Source organism: Molossus molossus, unplaced genomic scaffold (genome assembly GCF_014108415.1).
Source record: "Molossus molossus isolate mMolMol1 unplaced genomic scaffold, mMolMol1.p scaffold_m16_p_3, whole genome shotgun sequence".
Lineage (NCBI taxonomy): Eukaryota > Metazoa > Chordata > Mammalia > Chiroptera > Molossidae > Molossus > Molossus molossus.
Genome location: NW_023425366.1, coordinates 105,514,414 through 105,535,931, shown reverse-complemented (window position 1 = coordinate 105,535,931; position 21,518 = coordinate 105,514,414). Strand labels below are relative to the sequence as shown.

General features: G+C 38.4%; 1 protein-coding gene across 1 annotated transcript in view; it reads right to left on the bottom strand.

Moving 5' to 3' along the window:
- The window catches only part of SEPTIN14 (septin 14), a 38,076-nt gene that overhangs the window by 14,290 nt on the left and 2,268 nt on the right, over nt 1–21,518 (bottom strand). The window contains exons 3-5 of the mRNA XM_036279620.1: nt 4,342–4,462; nt 3,765–3,960; nt 571–757 (exon numbers count right to left, since the gene is read on the bottom strand). Of these exons, the coding sequence (XP_036135513.1) occupies nt 571–757; nt 3,765–3,960; nt 4,342–4,462 (504 nt within the window). The remainder of the gene's footprint in view (nt 1–570; nt 758–3,764; nt 3,961–4,341; nt 4,463–21,518) is intronic.

Sequence of the window (21,518 nt, the reverse complement as noted above, 5' to 3'; positions counted from 1 at the left end):
AAGATCGAAATTTATCAAATGCTATTATGGGTTGAGTATGTCTCTCCTCCCCCTCACGTATATGCTTAAGCCCTAGCCCCCAATATCTCAGAATGGGCTATATTTGGACATATAATCTTTAAAGGGTGATTAAGTTAAAATAAGGCCATTAGAATGGGCTCTAATCCTATCTTACCGGTGTCCTTATGAGAAGGGGAACCTTGGACACACAAAGAAACCCCAGATATATTCATAAAGGACAGATCCCGTGAGAACACAGCGAGAAGGCAGCCATCTGCCACGGAAAGGGAAATGTTTCAGAAGAAACGAGATTTGGCAACACCTTGATCTTGAACTTCTAGCCTTAAGAACTGTGAGAAAATTAATTTCTGTTGTTTAAAACCCTTCAGTCTGTGGTGTTTTGTAATGGTATTCTTAGGAAATTAATTGGAATGCTTCAAAAATGAACAGAAATAATATTATATATACACAAATTACAAAAGAAGTTCCTGTACGAGAATGCCTTCAAGACATGTATTATCTCAAAACAATTATCAAATATTGACAGGCTGATGGATTTTCCAAACACACCTTATTGTCGATGTTCTTCAAGGTTAGTAGATCAAGGGCCTTCAGAGAATGTCCAGTAGGTGAAATGAAGTAAAGGCACACGTGGATACGGGAATCATGGTAGTCAACAAAGGAACGTTTAATTTTCAATTCTTCTTGAAAATAGGCCTCAAATTGAGCATCTAGGTAGCCAATTATTGGTTGGTAGCTGAAAAATGATTATTTAAACATTTAGCATAGCATAGTAATAACATCTGAAGTCTAGATTTTTACTGTTTAAATAAATTGTTAATATGTGTACTCAATAGTTTGTCATATAAATAAAAATGTGCATAACATGTTCTTACAAAGGTAACAATGACAAAGCAATAAAGGCCCAAGGTTTACATTGTTTATAGAAATGGCGAGATGATCTTTCAATTCAATGTAATCCCAATCAGAAACCAATTTTTTTTATTAATTAATTTATTTATTTTTGTTACAGATGTTTCTCCTTTTCCCCCCCACTGATTCCCCCCTCTCCCTCCCTCCCTGCCCTGTCCCCAGCTTTGTTGTCCATGTCCATTGTTCATGCATACATGCATATAAGTTCTGTGGTTTATCTCTCCCCCACTACCCCCTCTACTGGGGATTGTCAGTCTGTACCCTACTTCCATGTCTCTGGGACTACCCCATTCCTCAGACTGTTATGTTCATTATATTCCACAAATAAGTGAGATCATATGATACTTGTCTTTCTCTGTTTGGCTTGTTTTGCTTAGGATAATACTTTCCAGGTCCCTCCATGTAGTCTCAAAGGATAAGAGATCTTTCAGAAACCAATTTTTATATGTATATAGATGTGCAAAGGACCAAGAGTGGTGAAGACATGTTGAAGAAAAACAAGGAGATATATTTTTCCTATGTCAGGTCTTATTATGAAGCTAAAATAATACAGTGTGGTAGCAGCACAAGAATAGACTAAAGCACAAGAGAATTTCTGAATGTGATAGAACTGTTCTATGTCACAACTGAGACAGTGGATATACAACTCTATGCCACTTAAAAACCTACACTTGAAACTTGTATGATTTTATTAACTGATGTCACCCCAATACATTCAATTTAAAAAACACACAAATATACACCATAAAAGTAAGTTTCACTATATGTAAAATTTCAGAACTGTGACATCATAATTATAGCAGTGAATACTTCCAGACTTTTGAACAACTAAAAATCTGACCTATCCACTAACAAAGGTACCTCTGTGGGATCTGTGGAAGCCAGCACCGCAAGCCAGGGAACCAGGAGAACTTTTGCCCAACTGCATGCACATCTGGCAATAGGCAGACTCACCTCCCTACAAGCTGTAGAACCAGCAGAAGCCAGCAAACCTGCCCAAACTCTCTTTCATGCAGTCAGGGAAAAACTGGAGCATGGTCACTTGAGCTTACACCAACAGATAAAAAAATATCTGTAGAATTTCAGCAATCAGAATGGGAGATTCCATTGGAGCACAGCAAAAATAATAAATTTGGATGCCTTGGAGAAGGTAAGAAAAACTTTGCCATTGCCTACCTTCCCTCAAAGCAGCACAGTCTGGGACTAAAATAACTGGCAGCAATCACTCCCACAGGGCAAAGGAAGCAAGTGTCCAGCAACCACAGAGAAATACATTTTTTCTCCAGCAGCACCCAGATTACTGAGGCAGAAATTCCACAAGTGGAGGGAGGGAGGAGATTGGGAAAGAGGAAGATAAAAATATCAAAGTGTGTTAAAATGTCATGGTCCCTGCTGACTAGGCTCAGGACTTCAGCAGGAAGCTCACTCATAAAATTCTGGGAGAACTTCAGCTTCTGATCCCCCAACCCCCAACGGGGCCTGTAAGCACTTCCAAAGGGCAAGTGCTAAACTCACACATCTCCCCATTCTGCAGCCGGCTCTGGGTGCACACTGCCAAGTGCAGTTGCAAGAGTGAAATATGGCAAATGAATTGTGCTCAGAAAAATCAGACCAGGATCTGTGAGCACGGGAGAAACCACTTTCTGGAAAATCTGACCTGTAGAAACGCTTTCCAGAAAAGAGGGAAGTTTCCAGCAGTCAATCATGTGAGCTTTAAGAACTAGAGAAGAAATAAAATCTTAAGACTTTTTCCACAGTAGGGAGGAGGAAGTGCACAGCTCTGATATCATACAAGGTCATAGATAGCCCTAGATACAACGGAACCAATAAGCAGTTTATTGCACCTGACTGTAACTAATAAAGATTTAAGGATGTGTTTGCTACTTCAAATGTGAAAGCAGCAATGCAAAACTCCAACGAACATGAAGAATCAAGGAAATGTATTACCAAAAGATAATAATTCTCTAATAGTTAAATCAAAGGCTTGGGATTTTGCTATCTATCTGATAAAGATTTCAAAATAGCTTTTTTAATGAAACTCAATGAAATATAAGAAAACACAGAAAGATGACTCAACAAAATCACAAAAACAATACATGAGCAAAATGAGAAATGTAATAAAGAGATAGAATTTATAAAAATTATCCCAAAAGAATTTCTGGAGCTTAAGAATTCAATGAATGAAATAGAAAATGCAACAGAGAACATCTAGATCAGAGCAGGACAAATGGAGGATAGAATCAGTGAGCTATAGAATAGAAACTTTGAAATAACACAAGCAGAAGAGAACAACAAAGAAGAAAGATTAGTACAATATGCTGTCACAAGCTTGCTTGAACCAGTCTCAGCACACCACTACATCTAACTAACGTAAGTCACACAAAACAAGTCAATATATGAAAAATATATTCACTCTTAAGTAACTAACTTTAGCTAACTAGAACAATAACATACAATAATAAATATGCATCTATTTCAAAAAGGAGGAAACATCTAGAGGTACCGATTTACCTCTTACAAAGTTTAAATCTGATGTAGAAACTATAAAATGCCATCAAAATACCAGAGAAGAAATAAGCAAATAAGCTAAACTAATAGAAACTACACCAACAAATTTTTGCTATAATTTAAAAATATTGTAAGGAAATCAGACAACTGTATACAAAACTATCAATTTCATAATAAGAGAACATTAGTTAATTAGAAAGAATTAAAATCTGGGAGGAAAGGTTTCAACTGCCTTAGAAGAATATTACAATTTAGTCCATGGAGAAAGAAGGCAAATTCCTTGAAATAAGAAAAACTTTTAATTAAAATAAGAAAACACTAACCTGGCTTCTTTGTTCATTTGATCTCCATATCCCACTGTATTCACAACAGTTAATTTCAACTGAACATTGTTTTCCTTGAGTTCATATGTCTGAATTTTAAGTTCAACATTTGAGTGAAAATGTGAGGATTTTTTTTCTTTCAAATTAGTATTAAACAATGTGTCCATCAGTGTTGATTTTCCAAGTCCAGTTTCCCCTGTAATAAACAAAAATACATCAGATAGGGGCATAAGACGGGTGACAAGAAGTAACACTCTAAACCCCAAGGGGGATTTAGAGGACCCCACATACATCAAAGACAGTGATGAGCTTCAAAATATACATGCTACTCCTGACACCTTCCATCTTTAACATAATATAGAAAAACATATATACACAAAGTTGTATCTGATTTTGAAGAGTACTGAAACATTTAAAGAAAAAGTGTTTAAGTTATATGGGTCAGAAGATGGAAACTCATATAAACATGAAGGTATGTTCTTGAATTAACAGTGCCAGTTTGGCAATGCTGAAGATAAGTTGAAATGAGCATTTGGAAAAATTAAGTAATAATTCAGAGGAGAAGTCTGGCACTTACCCACACAGAGAATATTAAAAGAGAATCCTTGTTGAACAGATCTATTCACCAACTGATGAGGCAAACATTCGAAACCAAAATGACCAAGCATACTTAAGCAACGGATATTATCTTCTCTTTGCTTAAAGAAAACACAAGTCAAATTTTTTTTAATTAGAATAGAAAATACACTTTGAAAAGATAATTATAGCATTTCTAAGAAATTAGAATTATTATCATGTGATTATCATACCTCAGGCAAGATGCAAATGAAGTAAATTTGGGAACAAAGAAGTCTTTGTCCAGACACATAGATTTTGCTATCATTTCTATAAATAGTGAATCTATCTGTGATCACTCAAGAAGATTGTGTTTTGAAATATAAAAATTGGAAATTAAAAAAAAATACCACAAGAAAGTCCATCATATTACTCAAAAATAAGAATTTTTGTTTTATAGAAAGAAGGAAAAAAATCAACATCTTTTCATTCTGTTTCAGTGTGTTAATATATTTAAGAAAATCAATATATGTTAATAAGTGTAAGAAAACCAAAGTCAATTTGAAACTTTTAAAAAAGGCAACAAAGCCCTGGCCGGTTTGGCTCAGCAGTTAGAGCGTCAGCCTGCGGTCCAGAGAGACCCGGGTTCGGTTCCCGCTAAGGGCATGTACCTCTGTTACAGTTTGTCCCCGTCCCTGGTCGGTTGTGCGGGTGGCAGCCACTCGATGTGTCCCTTTCACATCGATGTTTCCCTCTCTCTCTCTGTTCCTCTCTCTCCCCCCCCACTCTACCTGAACAAAAAATGGAAAAATGTCCTCGGGTGAGGATAAAAAAAAAAAAGGCAACAAAAACTTTTTCTTTAAATTTGTCATATACCCTCTGAGAACTTGTGTTCTATCAAATTATTGAAAGAATCCACTGCTAATAACACTAACTTACAAAGTAGAAATCCATAAATATTACACATAAAGTTACCAATGGATTATTTTTAAATTGTGGGAAAATTTTAAAGAAGGTTTAATAATCTATATATATTTTTTCTTGTTGTTAATCCTAACCCGAGAATATGTTCCATTGATTTTTAGAAAGTAGAAGGGAGGGAGGGGAGAGAGGAAGAGAGAGAGAGAGAGAGAGAGAGAAGACATCAATGTGAGAGAGACACATTGATTGGTTGCTTCCAGCATGTGACCCAATGGGGGCCGGGGCTAGAACCTGCAACTCAGGTACATGCCCTTGACTGGGAATCAAACTGGAGTTCCTTTGGTTCAAGGGCCGATGCTCTAACCACTTAGCAACACCAGCCAGGGCTTAACAGTCTATATTAATTTAACCCTTGGAAGACTCTCCCAAATAACTAGAAAATTTCACAAATGTTTATGCAAAAAAGCGTTTACTGTACCTCTCTAACATTCAAATGTATAACTCCATGAAATAACAGAATATCCAAATAAATGATGATATATTTATTCACATAGTGGGGCATTCTTACATTATTCAAGATATTTATGGAGAAGACTTTAATACATTGAAAACTTATATTAAAATATTAAGTAAAAAAAGTAAGATACAACATTGTGCGTACATTCCTAGCTTATGGTACTATCAGAGTAACTTACGGCATCTTACCTCTTCTCACATTAACAATTAAAACAACTGCTTGAAGGCACTGGAAGGGAAAGCAAAGCAGACAAAACAGGGAGAAATAAAACCCTGAGAATAAGGGCAGTATAATAGGCAAAACCACATTTATGCACATGTTCTCTTGAATCTACTCCCCAGTAAATGAGGTGCTTGAGAGGTAGAGTACAAGCAGAGAGTGATAATCTCGAGCTGGGAATTCTAAGAGATTGGTGCTGCCAAAATACCAGAATATTGAGAAAGAACTCCAGGAAGGGCAAGCCACAGAGGGGGAGACCCAAATCTGCTAACTTTAGAATACGTGGCTGAACCCAGCTCTGCACATGCAAGCATGACTACAAAAAGATCAGTGGTAATTGAGAGAACAGTTGTCATTCTGAAAGTGCTGAGCTGGTATTTCAGAAGTGGTCCTGTGAAGTCCTAAGGAGACAGGGTTTGGAGTTCAAGTTTCTCCCAAGTTATATGAGTTTGATAAACACTGGACTTTTCATTTAAACTCTTAAAAGTCCTTGCTATAAGATTAAGAAATGTATAATAAGTCAAAGGGTTACTTTCAGATCAAAGGGTACAACTATAATAAAACCACCTTTACAAAGCATGGTACCATGATTCAACAGCATCCAAATGACTTGCCTAATCTAACTACTTGCTAAAACAAAATTCAATGCCCTTTAGAGAAATATAATAATAGAATACAGATTTTCTACAATATACTAGCCACAATGCCCAATACATAATCAAAATTACTAGATATGAGGCAGAAAAAAATGTCTCATAGCCAAAGAACGCAATAATTAGAAAGATCCATACAATGAGGATATTGAAATTGGCAGACACATACTATAAAATAACTATTATGAATCTATTTAACAATCTACAGAGAAAGATGGATATAATGAATAAAGTGCTAGATAATTTTAGAATAGGTATAAAATATCTGTAAACAAATAGAATGGGAAAAACACAATATTTGAAATGAAATAATTCTTTAAATGAGACAGTTCTACTTTCAGCAAATTAAGCATTCAACCTGTCCACAAATAACAACTAGAAACTGCACAAAATAAATAAACAATGATCAGAGCTGGAGAGTGAATGAAAACGAGCAGATACTGAAGGGGAGTCAAAACTTGGAAGAAGAGATGGCATGATGAGTTTCACTCCAGGCAAATTTTAGCCTAGGTGCAGGTCAAAGTAAATGCCACACAGGACATCACACATTCAAATAAAAATCTTCTGGCCTTTCTTGCATGAGGGATCAAAGGACAGGGTTCAAGAAAACCACAGTAGCTGAAGAATAAAGGAGGAATCCAAGAAAAATGATAATCAGAAAGACGGGTCTCAAATTCTGTGTGTGTAAAACATGCAAGTTTCAGGCTGAACCTTAAAGCAGAATGTATGAAACCAATTACAAACAGCTCAGATATAGGAGAAAGAACATAAATATTTGAGCTACCACACAAGAGACATAATTTCAGTTTGATCAAATAATTGCTTGCTAAAACAAAAGCATCAATACTCTGTGGAAGAATATTACAGAATCTTTAATATCCAAAGGGTAATATTCAAATATATATGTTATACTTTAAAATTACTTGATACTTGGTCTCAGAACAGTCAAAAGAAATTAACACCAAGATGATGTAGGTGTTAGAATTGCTGAGACGGACTTTAAAGCAACTATTATAAATGTGCTTAAGGACATAAAGAAAAGTATGCATGCAATGAATAAAAAAACAAAAATCCCAGCAGAAAACAAAACTATAAAACTAACATAAGAGCAGAAATCAAAGAAGTACAGTATACAGCCCTGGCCGGTTTGGTTCAGCGGTTAGAGCGTCGGCCTGCGGTCCTAAGAGACCTGGGTTCGGTTCCCGCTAAGGGCACGTACCTCGGTTGCAGTTTGTCCCCGGCCCTGGTCGGTTGTGCGGGTGGCAGCCACTCGATGTGTTCCTTTTACATCGATGTTTCTCTCTCTCTCTCTGTTCCTCTCTCTCCCTCCCACTCTACCTGAACAAAAAATGGAAAAATGTCCTCGGGTGAGGATAAAAAAAAAGTACAGTATACACATATTAGAAAAAAGTAGGCCATAATTACCTGCTTTGAGAAATTGATAAAATATCTAAACACCTAGCTAGACTAATAAAAATAAAAAAACATAAATATCCCGTTCAGAAATCAAAGATAGAATAACACTACAGACCAATAAAGATATTAAAATATAGTCATACTTAGCCCTGGCCGGTTTGGCTCAGCAGTTAGAGCATGGGCCTGCGGTCTAGAGGGACCTGGTTCAGTTCCCGCTAAGGGCACGTACCTCGGTTACAGTTTGTCCCCGACCCTGGTTGGGTCGTGCAGGAGGCAGCCACTCGATGTGTCCCTTTCATGTCGATATTTCTCTCCCTCTCTCTTTCTCTCTCTCTCTCCCCCCCCCCACTCTATCTGAACAAAAAATAAAAAAAAAGTCCTCGGGTGAGGATAAAAAAAAGTAGTAAAATATAGTCATACTTATAGAAGTAGAAAGTAGAATCATGATTGCCAGGGGCTAGAAGGTGAGAGAAATGAAGGGATGTTGATCCAAAAGTACAAAGTCTCGGTTAAGCAAAATAAATAACTTCTGAAAGTCAAATGTACAGCATAATGAATATAGTTGACAATACTGCATTGTGTAATTGAAATTTGCTAAGTGTATGTTTAAGTGTTCTCACCACACACACACACAAAATAGTTACTATGTAATGTGATAGAAATATTCATTATCTTGATTGTGGTAAACATTTCACAATGTATATATATCAAAATATCAAACAATGTACCTTGAAATATATAATTTTATTTGTCAATTATATCTCAATAAAGCTAAGTAAATAGTAATAATAATAGAATATAGTATAAACCCCAAAAATTTGAAGCAACAATTTTTTTTAATCCTCACCCATGGACTTTTTTGCATTTTTCTTCAGCTAGAGCAGGAGGGAGAGAGGGAGGAAGAGAGAGAGAAACATTGATGTGAGAGAGACACATCGATTGGTTGCCACCCACACGACCCCAACCAGGGCCGGGGACAAACCACAACCAAGGTACATGCCCTTAGCAGGAACCAAACCCAGGACTCTCTGGTCTGCAGGTCAATGCTCTAACTGCTGAGCCAAACCGGCCAGGGCCAAAATAGCTGTTTTAATGAAACTCAATGAAATATAAGAAAACACAGAAAAGATGACTCAACAAAACCACAAAAACAATATATGAGCAAAATGAGAGATTTAATAAAGAGATAAAATTTATAAAAATGATCCAAAAAGAATTTACATTTTGCCAACAAATTTAAAAATAGACAAATCCGTTAAGAAAAAACAAATTCTAAAAATGGTGATGGTAAATAGAAAATATGAATAGACATAGATTTTTTTTAAAGAAATTGTAATAAGCCCTGGCCAGTTTGGCTCAGCGGTTAGAGCATCGGCCTGCGGTCCTGAGAGACTCAGGTTTGGTTCACACTAAGGGCGCATACCTTGGTTGCAGTTTGTCCATGGCCCTGGATGGGTCGTGCAGGTGGCAGCCACTTGATGTGTCCCTTTCACGTCGATGTTTCTCTCTCTCTCTCTCTCTCTCTCTCTCTCTTTTCCTCTCTCTCCCTCCCACTCTACCTGAACAAAAAATGGAAAAATGCCCTTGGGTGAGGATTAAAAAAATAAAATAAAATAAAATAAAATAAAATAAAATAAAATAAAATAAAATAAAATGACTCACTGTGGGAATTCTCTCTCCCTCCTTCCCACCTTCTTTAAAAAAAAAAAAAAAATGAATGAAAGAAATTGTAATAAAAAATTTTCTCACAAAGAAATTTTCAGGCCCAGCTGATTTCATTGTTAAATTCAATCAGGATTTAAGGAAAAACTCACACAAACTTCACAAAATAAAAAGATTTTTCAAAAAATATAAAAACCTGAAAATATAGTGCAAAAAAGAAAATTGTACATCAATATCTTTTATGAGCATAACTGCAAAAAAATTTTTTTAATTATTATCAAATAAAATCAATAATATATAAAAATCACAATAGACCCTGAAAATTGGCATTTATTCTAGGAATTCAAGGTTGGCTTAACAGTAAACAATCAATAAGTGCATTTCACCCTATTAATAAGGTAAAGGGAAAATATCACATAAATATCTCAATAGGTGAAAAATTACATTTGAGAAATTCAATACCCATTCATAACTTAATTTATTTTAAAAGGTTTTTTAGCCCTGGCCAGTTTGTTCAGTGGTTAGAGCACTGGCCCATGGACCAGAGAGTCCTGGGTTCGGTTCCCGCTAGGGGCACGTAACTCAGTTGCAATTTGTCCCCAGCCCTGGTTGGGGTAGTGTGGGTGGTGACCACTCAATGTGTATCTCTCACATCAATGTTTCTCTCTCTCTCTTCCTCCCTTTCTCCCTTCTGCTCTATCTGAAAATAAATGCAAAAGTGGCCTCAGGTAAGAATAAAAAAAATAAAAGGTTTTTAAATTGATTTTTAGAGAGAAAGGAAGGGAGAGGGGGAGAGAGAGAGATTGGTCAGCTGCCTCCTGCACATCACTACCTGGAATCTGGCCAAGTGCCCTGACCAGGAATCGAACTGCTAACCTTTCATAGGACAATACCCAACCAATTCAACCATACCCCCAGTAGCCCATTTAGGACTTTTAAAAACCTATCAGTAAACTAAGAACTAAAAAGAACTTCCTCAACCCAATAAAGAAAATATAACCAAAAGAAATTAAAGCTAACATAATACTTAATGGTAAACATCGGAATAGTGCCCCTACAAGAATGGAAACAAGGCAGAAATGTCAGCTCTTGCCACTTCCATACAACACTGTGTGCTGGGGTTTCTTGACAGTCAAAAGGGGAAGGAGAGACATAGTATTCAAAAGAAATTTATTTCTACATTGTTAAAAGGCAGAAAATATGCAAGAATCTACTGAGCATCTACCAGAAACACTAAAAGAGTGTATCAAAATTACAAGCTACAAACTCAATATATAAAAATTAATTATGTTCTCCTCCAGTTTCAGCTCAGACACAGAGAGCTAAAAAAAAAAGCATCGCTACCAACATACAACGATAAAATGATGAACAAATAGCAAGATCCCAACTCTTTGTTTTCTCATTCTAGTGCTGAGGTAACAGGTAAACCAACTGTCCCAGAATCTAGGAAGAAACAGGAGCCAGCAGAGAAATATGAGATGTGGATATTGACTTCCCTAGGCAATAAACACAAATAAAAAGGGTTCATCTAAGGCAAGTGTCCAATTGCTAAAGTGTGCCTTGTCAGACAGTAAAAACCTATGGTTCCCACATATAAGGGGGAATCTACATCTTGCACCCTTTTCCTCCTCAAACACAACTGGACATTCAGTGAAAGAGTGGTCGAGTTCTGAAAAAATTATTTCTCAAGGTCACAGAAGCAATGCAGAAGAAATGAGAAACTTCACTCAGATAATTTTCCCCTTTCTCCCACATGGAACAAACCCCTGAATCTGAGGGAAGTATAACAAATACTTTTGCCCTTAGGGCACTGGGGAAAGAAAATCACTGCTGGAGGAAGGGAACACCAACCCCTAGAAGAGCTGCAGAAATTAATGATGGAGTCACAGCTATACCAGAAGAAGGTAATAAAAGTCCACAATGCTAGGGTGTGGACAGAGTGTTTACCTAAGACTGACACTTAAAAAGTTTAAAAAGGATTCTTGACTTCTGCTCAAGATAGCAGAGTAGGTAAAACTCTGTGCTCGCCTCATCCCAGAACCACATCAAGATTACAACTAAATTATAGAACAACCATCATTGAGAACCACCTAAAGACTAGCTAAACAAGATTCCTGTAACTAAGGGTATAAAGAAGAGGCCACGTTGAGGATGGTAGATAGGCAGGTTCCACAAGCCACAGTGTGGGGTCTAAGAATCAGAAGGAACATCTCAGCTGTGGAGGTTCCTGCTGAGGAGGGGTGGATCCCACTCTGCCAAAACTGGGAGACATAGCAGAACTACCTTATACGTAGAAACAAAAACAGAGTCAGCCAAAATGAGGAGACAAAAACAACATGTTCCAAATCAGAGAACAAGGCAAAACTCCAGAAAAAGTACTAAACAAAATGGAGACAGGCAATCTACCAGATACAGAGTTAAAAACACTGGTTATAACCCTGGCCGGTTTTGCTCAGTGGTTAGAGCATCAGCCCATGGACCAGAGAGTCCTGGGATCAGTTCCTGCTAAGGGCACATATCTCGGTTGCAGTTTGTCCCCAGCCCCAGTTGGGGTCACGTGGGTGGCAGCCACTCACATCGATGTTTTTCTCTATCTTTTCCTCCCTCTCTCCCTCCCACTCTATCTGAAGATAAATGCAAGAATGTTCTCAGGTAAGGATAAAACAAACAACAACAACAACAAACACTGGTTATTTGTAGCTCAATGAATGCACAAGAATAGATGAACTAACTGAGAACTTCAGCAAAGAGAAAATATTTTTTTAAAATTCACAAATAAAGCCCTGGCTGGTTTGGCTCAGCAGTTAGAGCATCAGCCCATGGACCAGAGAGTCCTGGGTTTGGTTCCCACTAAGGGCACGTATCTTGGTTGCAGTTTGTCCCCAGTCCCAGTTGGGGTCTTGTGGGTAGCAACCAATCGATGTGTCTCTCTCACATCACTGTTTCTCTCTCTCTCTCTCTCTCTCTCTCTCTCTCTTCCCCCCTCCCCTCCCGCTCCATCTAAAGACAGATGCAAAAGTGTTCTCAGGTGAGGGAAGGAAGGAAGGAAGGAAGGAAGGAAGGAAGGAAGGAAGGAAGGAAGGAAGGAAGGAAGGAAGGAAGGAAGGGAAAGAAAGAAAGAAAAGTCACAAATGGATATAATAACTGAAATAAAAAAAAATACATTAGAAAGAACCAACAGCAGATTAGATGATGCCAAGGATCAAATCAACAATCTGGAAGACAATGTAGAAGAAACACCCATTGGAACAGCAACAAAGAAAATGAGGATAGCCCTGGCCAGTTTGGCTCAGCGGTTAGAGCGTCGGCCTGCGGTCCGGAGAGACCCGGGTTCGGTTCCCGCTAAGGGCACGTACTTTGGTTGCAGTTTGTCCCCGGTCCTGGTTGGTCGTGCAGGTGGCAGCCACTCGATGTGTCCCTTCACGTCGATGTTTCCCTCTCTCTCTCTCTCCCTTCCTCTCTCTCCCTCCCACTCTATCTGTACAAAAAATGGAAAAATATCCTCGGGTGAGGATTAAAAAAAAAAGAAAAGAAAAGAAAATGAGGATAGTTTAAGGGATCTCTGGGACAACATCAAGTGTACCAATGTTTGCATCATAGGAGTTCCAGAAGGAGAAGAGAGAGGGCAAAGTATTGAAACCCTATTTGAAGAAATAATGACTAAAAACATCCATAACTGGGCAGAAAAAATAGATATACAAGTCCAAGAAGCACAGGGAATCCCAAACAAGACAAACTCAAAGAAGCCCACACCAAGACACACCATAATTAAAATGCCAAAGGTTGGAGTGACATCTCACCCTGAAGTTACCACATGTTAGACAGTTATAATTCAACAAAGAATTCCTGATAAACACACAAACACGTCTAAGAGATCCTTGCATTGAAACATCTAAGGGTGGGCGTATCTGAGTGAACAGGGGAAAAGGGAAGATGGGAGGACAGAGACAAGTGCACAGACACAGCCCAAAGTTCACTACAACCCCACAGAGTTGGTAGCAGGGAAGATGTCAAGTGTCAGTGCACAGGATAGAACCAACATTCCTGCCTAAGCGGCCAGTGCACAATGTGGCTAAACCCAGTAACCGGCAGAGATGGAACACAATGGTGTAGTAGCTATGGTCTAGAATTCACCATCACCAGGTGGAAAACAAAGGCACAAATGAGTGGCCACCTCCCCTTACCCTCCCAGAACTTTCAGTAGCTCCAGCAGACACTGTAGCAGTGGAGGTGTTGGGTTACAGTACACATATTCAGCATCCCTGAGGACCGGAGGGGCAGAACCATTTCTCCCTAAGTGGCAGATACACACTGTGCCTACACCCAGTAATTGGGGTGGGGGGCAGATACAGAGGTATGGCAGATGAGGTCTGGCAGCCATCATTACTAGGAAAAGAACAAAGCCACAAACACCGAATTGGCCTCCCCTAAACCATTCTACCTGCAACCATCACAGCAAAACCCGGTACATGCACCTGGGACACCTCAGGTAGTACAGTACTGTAGCAGCATCTAGTTATAAGAGGCAGCTCAGGGATCTCACAGCCCCAGAGCCCCACCACCCACCATATTATATTCCTCTATGGGAGTAGTGTCCTGAGACTGAAATAACATGGTCACAAAGGGAATGCCCACTCCCCAGGGAATATGGGGCATTTTAAATGGGCAAGGTGACGTTGCCCCACAGAGATCCCCAAAGCCTCAATAGTGCAGGCAAGAGAAATTAGAAACTTGAGCATCTCCTGGCTGGTGTGGCTCAGTGGTGGAGCATTGACACATGCACCAAGAGGTCACTGGTTTGATTCCCGGTCAGGGCACATGCCCACATTGTTGGCCAAACCCCCAAGTGGGGGGCAGGAGGTGGCCAATTGATGTTCTCTCTCATCGATGTTTCTATCTCTCTCTCCCTCCCTTCCTCTCTCTCTAAAATCAATTTTTAAAAAATTATAAATACTTAAATTAAAAAGCACATTTCAAACCCACAAATGCCAAGGCAAAGAAATAACCCATCAAATACCATGAAAAACTAAAGTAACAAGACAGTTCAGAAACAATTACAAATCTGGTTTAAAGGACAAAGGATTCAAGATTGAAGTTCTGAAAACACTCGGTGAGATACAAGAAAACACAGAAAGGTCGTTTCATAAACTCAGATATACTTTTTTAAAAGAACAAAAGGAGTACATTCCATGAGATTAAAACTATAAAAAATAACCAAACAGAAATTCTGGAGGTGAAGAACTCAATAAATGAGACAAAGAATGAACTAGCCTGGGAAATAGGGCAGCCAACATGGAGGAAAGAACTGGTGATGTTGAAGACAGAAATCTAGAAATGACAGATGGAAGAAGGAAGAGAATTGAGAGTAAGACATGAAGAATTCTACAAGAACTATCTGACTCCGTTAGAAAGAGCAGTATAAGAATAATGAGTGTACCAGAAAGAGAAGAGAGGCAGAAGGAGAAAGAGAGCCTATTCGAACAAATAATTGATGAGAACTTACAAAACCAATAGAAAAATCTGGATCTTAGAACCTAAGAAGGTAGCAGAACACTTAATATCTTAATTTTAAAGACCTTCTCAAAGGCATATTATATTAAAACTGTCAAAAATTAATGATAAAGAAAGAATTCTCAAGACATCCAGGGAAAAGAAGACAACCTATAAAGTAAATCCTGCTGAATTATCATCGGAATATTTTTGAAGAAATCCTACAAGCTAGGAGACAGTGGAATCAAATATTCAAATTATTGAAAGAGAGAAATCACCAGCTAAGAATAATATATCCAGAAAAGCTATATAATAAGTATGAAGGACAAATAAAGTCTTTTCCAGACATACAGAAGCTGAGGGAATTTACCACCACAAGACCTGCATTAAAGAAACCACTAAAGAGTATTCTTCTACCTGAAACTAAAAGACAAAAAGATACAAAACTATGATTAAGAAGACCAACAGACAGAAGCAGAAAAGTGCAACCCTTGTTCAGAATAAAATATTAAACACTTAAATATAACATTGAAAATTAAAGGAGGTAAAAGAAACATTTTCAAAAACCCCAATAACTGCCTGGCCAGTGTGGTTCAGTGGTTGAGCAGCGACCCATGCACCAAGAGGTCGCCGGTTTGATTTCTAATCAGGGCACATGCCCAGGTTGTGGGCCTGATCCCCAGTGGGGGGCACGCAGGAGGTGGCCAAATGATGTCCTCTCTCATCGATGTTTCTATTTCTCCCTCTACCTTCCTCTCTCTCTAAAAATCAATAAAGAAAGAAAAAATTTTAATAACAAACAAAAAACCCCAATAACTACTGCAATTTGTAAATGAACTCACAGCATAAAAAAGAATAATTGGTGCCCTGCTGGTTTGGCGCAGGGGTTAGAGCGACAGCCTGCGGACCAATGAGTTGCGAGTTCAGTTCCCCATCAAGGGCGGTTGCAGTTTATCCCCAGCCCCGGTAGGGTCATGCGGGAGGCAACTAGTCGATGTGTCCCTCTCACATCAATGTTTCTCTCTCTTTCTCTCCCCCTCCCACTCTATCTGATGATAAATAGAAAAATATCCTCGGTGGAGGATTTTTTTTAAAAGGGATAATTGGTGACAAGAAAAACATAAAGGGAAGCCTGCTGTAGACATGCCTACTGAGCATGTGCATGCTGAGCAGTTCAGGGTAACCAGGGATAAGGAAGAGTTCAAGGGTTGTGATAGAAATTCCAAGGCAATTTCATATTTAAAGAGAGTATATTTAACAATACCAAACTGAAAATAAAATAAAATCAGAAATTTAAAATTTCAATTCCTTACTATTTGTGCTCTTAGAAAATAGGGTTTTGTCTATGTGGTAAATTTTGAGTTCTGCTCTACTTATGAAGAGAACACTTTGATCCGTATAATCTGAAGATTATTTTAATGTAACAAGAAAAGATTTGGATACTCTACTGTCTTCTCTGGCCTAGACTCCCTTTTCTCATTTTTAACTCTGTAGCTCAGGGAGGGATCAGATCAAAGTGATCTGTGTGGCAAAACAGAGAACAAAATATAGCCCATTGTCTTATTAAGAGAGGACCTGAAACCTTGGCCTCATTAGCACCAAGATCTAGAGCAAAGCAGGAATTTCCATAGCATCATCACTATTACTTAACAAGTGTCTTCTGATGGGCCAAAAGTTCTTTCTTATAGCATTTACTTCTATAAAATGCCAGTACCTATGTAGGAAACAAATATTTCAAAGTCTACTAATTTACAATTTGTGATTATTAAAAACTTGTTCTTGAATTCACCTTTGCACCATCCACAAATAAAGGAAATGAGGAAGTGCCCTGGCCAGTATACTCAGTGGTTAGAGCATCAAAGAAGGGTTGTGAATTTGATTTCTGGTCAAGGGCACATACCTGGGTTGCAGGTTTGATCCCTGGTCCTAGTTGGCACTCATGCAGGAGGCAACCAATAGATGTATCTCTCTCACATCAATGTTTCTCTCTCTCTCTCTCTCTCTCTCTCTCTTTCTCTTTCTCTTTCTTCCTCCCTTCCTCCCACTTTTTCTAAAAATCAATGGAACTCAGCTGGCATGGCTCAGTGGTTGAGCATCATCCCATGCACCAAGAGGCCACTGGTTTGATTCCTGGTCAGGGCACATGCCTGGGTTTAGGGCTCAATTCCCATTAGGGGGCATACAGGAGGCAGCCAATAGATGTTGATGCTTCTCTCATTGATGCTTCTATCTCTCTCTCCCTCTGCCGTCCTCTCCAAAAAAAAAAATCATTACAGTAAAATAAAAAAAAATTCAATCAATGGGAAAGTGTACTCAGGTGAGGATATAAAAAAAAGAAGTTAACAAGGAAGGCGGATAAAATATAATGATTACTCTACTATTAAAAGGATTACTTCATGTGTATTCACATGAAACTGAAACACTAACCAGATTGTTTTAATCCCTGATAACAAGTACACACGGATTACATCTAGCAAATGAGATCATGTACGTAAATTCATAGTCTGTAAACTATAAAATTCCCTACGAGTTCTGACCAGCCCTGATGTTAACTGTATTCACGGAACTCTGTTTCCCAGGGGCACTGGGAAAAGTTAGCTGAATAAGAAAATTCACTAGTCACTGTGAGCCTTTCTGACAGTCACTTTTGCCTCTGCTTTCTCTGTAAATTGAGACCATTTAACTAGGTAAGTTTAAAATTATTTCACACTCTAATATTCTATAAGTCGAGTCTCATTTATGAAGACCCTATAATTTGAATGAGAATGAAAGCCATGCAGAAAAGGTTAAAATATTTGTCAATGTCATACCAAGTACCAAAATGATAGAAAAGTCAATAAATAATGTAGGAATTTGGAAGAAGGATAGATGACTGTGGTATGAAGTAAAGATAATTCCAAAAGACAGCAGAAAGAAGACTGCCTCTTGAAGACGGATAATGTTTATGGAGGAGGTAAATATTATGAACAGGAGACAAATATGGTGATGGGCTTAAAGGCAGAATCACGGACTCTGTGTCTTTGCACAGTACGGAATTGCACACTTAAAGGGAAAGATTTAAATTGGGAAACTGAAGGAGAGAACATTGAAAAGATAAAAATAACCCTCGCCCAGCCAGTGTGGCTCAGTGGTTGAGCTTCGACCTGTGCACCAAGAGGTCGCCAGTTCGATTCTGGCTCAGGGCACATGCCCAGGTTGTGGGCCCAATCCCCAGTGGGGGGCATGCAGGAGGTGGCCAATCGATGTTCTCTCTCATCGATGTTTCTATCTCTCTCCCTCTCTCTTCCTCTCTCTCTAAAATCAAGAAAGAAAAAGTTTTTAAAAAATAACCCTAACATTAGAGAGTTTTGAGTATGAAGCTAAGAAATATGGATTCTATCTAAATGGTAATGAGCAGTGTCTGAGCTTTTGAGCCAGGGAATGGTGGAAGAAAGAAGCATTTGGAAAAGATGAACTAGGCACTGGTGTGTACAGTGGCCTGGAGGGGAAACCAGAGCCACAATATGAGTTGTGGAGCCATTTTCCTAACAAAAGTCATGGTAATAGAATTACTGGTGTGAATGAAAAAAGAGGGAGAGAGTTGAGAGAGATGCTCTGAAATAAAGAATCAGAAAAACTTGACAAATCAGCACATACTATGATAAGTAATAAGAAAACCAGAAAGAGAAAGCTAGTATTTTGTGTGTGAGAGAGAAAAATAAGTTTGAATTTTAAAAATGTAAATTTAAGAAAAGTATAGAAATACCCTGAATGGCAATTGGAAACATTTGAGAACAGTGGAGGCTTGATGGCAGATAAAGAACACAAGGGTCAAGAATAAGACACGAGAAATGCCTATTCCCAGGAGGTGAACTGATGAGCCTAAAGAGGAGATGATGAATGATCCAACAGGGAGACAGAAAAAATCAATATAGTGTAAATTATGAAAATGTGCCAGGTGAGAAAACTAGGTGAAATCCAAAATAAATAAACATAATTATGTTGTATATACAACTCACAGCTTAATGGGAAATGACATTTAATAAAAACACGAAGAGCCCTGGTCAATGTGGTGGTGGGACACACGCTGGATTGCAGGCTCAATCTCCAGTAGGGGGCGTGCAGGAGGCTGCCAATGGACGTTGTTTCTCTTTCACGTCCACATTTCTCTCTCTCTCCCTCTCCCTAAAATCAAGTTTTAAAATTTTTTTAATAAAATCATAAAGAGAGAAGACAAACAAGAAACTTACTGGATTATACGTGTAAAGATTTAATATTGTAATATAACTTAAGAGAAGAAAAACCTGTGGTGATCAGCGTATCCATATAAAAGATGGGCAGTCTGAACTTATCTCTGCCAGTCGGACCTTTCTTGGACATTCATCTTTAACACTAAGAGAAACACTAGAACACTGTACATTGGTCCACCTTTTGCATAGTTCCTGGTACAGTGTTGGTGCTCATTAAATATCCTGGAAGCCCTGCCAGTGTGGCTCAGTGGTTGAGGGTCCAACTATGCACCAAGAGGTCACTGTTTCAGTTCCCTGTCAGAGCACATGCCCGAGTTGCAGGCTCGATCCCCAGTAGGGGGCGTGAAGAAGGCAGCTGAGCGATGTTTCTCTCTTATTGATGTTTCTATCTCTCCTTCTCCCTTCCTCTCTCTCTAAAAATCAAATAAACACATTAAAAAATATATAAATAAATAAATAACCTGGAAGAAAGGGGGCAAGATAGGGAGGAGGAAAAGAGGAAGGGAGAATGAGAGGAAGAGAGGGAGAGAAAGAGGTGAAGAGAGTAATTGAGAAGGAACACCAAAGGAAGCAACTAGGCTAATAACAGAACTTAAAACATGTGAGAAGAGAATAGACCTTAAAAGTTCTCATCACAACATAAATAATTGTAACCACATGTGGTGATGGAGGTCAACTAAATTTATTGTGGTGATCATTTCACAATATATACATATATCCAATCATTATGTTGTACCTAAAATTAATACAATGTTATATGTCAGTCATATCTCAATTTAAAAAGACCTTATGTGAGAAAAATGAATATGTTAAGTGTGAGAACAATAAGCATTTTAGAGAAATAGTGAAGACACACAAAGACTGTCATATGCAAAAGGGATTGCTTTTAGCCCTGGCCAGTTTGGCTCAGCGGTTAGAGCATCGGCCTGCGGACCGGAGAGTCCCGGGTTTGGTTCCTGCTAAGGGCATATACCTCGGTTGCAGTTTGTCCTCGGCCTCAGTTGGAGTCGTATGGGTAGCAGCCACTCAATGTGTCTCTCTAGTGTTGATGTTTCTCTCTCTCTTCCTCCCTCTCTCCTTCCCACTCTATCTGAGGATAAATGCAAAGGTGTCCTCGGGTAAGGATTAAAAAAAAAGGGGGGGGGGTTGCATTTATTTTGTGGTGCTCAATGGAATGACAAAAGGAGGGAAAGTTCCAAGAGTCTAATTTTATACAATACATGAGAAGGATTTTCTCATAATTAAAGTTATCCCCAAATTAAATGGAGTTACTTAAGGCTTGAATTCCAATATAGGAGAGGGGTGAAAAACCAGGCATCATCACATATTGATGGTTAGAGTATAAACTGACATAGCTTGATAGAATGATTTATTAATTACCATCAAATATAAGATTGCATATCCTTTCTGACCCTACAATTTCATATCTAGGAAAATATTCCAACATATACATGAAAGAGTATATAGGAAGATATTCAATGCAGCATTGTACAGAATGGCAAAAAGAAAAAGACAGAAAGTACCTTATAATCACCAAAAGGGGACTGGTTGTTAAAGAAAAGTACATTCATAAGAACAAAAGTACAGAGCTATTAAAAAGAATAAGGTGTATCTGGATGTGCTGATACGAAAAGTTATCCAAAGATTAGTTGTTGGTTGTAAAAAAAAGAAAAAGAGAGAGAGAAAAAAAGAAAGAAAGAAACCTAGGTTGAGAGGAGTATTTTCTTTTTCTTATTGTTTACATTTTTCTTTTAATAATGTGAAAATGTCTTTTTTTAATATTTAAAATAGCCTGGCAGTTGTAGCTCAGTGGTTGAGCGTCAATCCATGCACCAAGAGATCGCTGGTTCAATTCCTGGTCAGGGCACATGCCCAGTTTGTGGGCCAGATCCCCAGTGGGGGGCATGCAGGAGGCAGCCAATCAATGTTCTCTCTCATTGATGTTTCTATCTCTCTTTCCCTCTCCCTTCCTCTCTCTAAAATCAATACAGAAAAAAAAATCATTTTAATATTTAGAAGAGAATATACTAAGTTGCCAGTTGCACTAGAGTTCAAAAAAGGTTGAAAGATTACTTGCTAAAGGGTTTGTAGC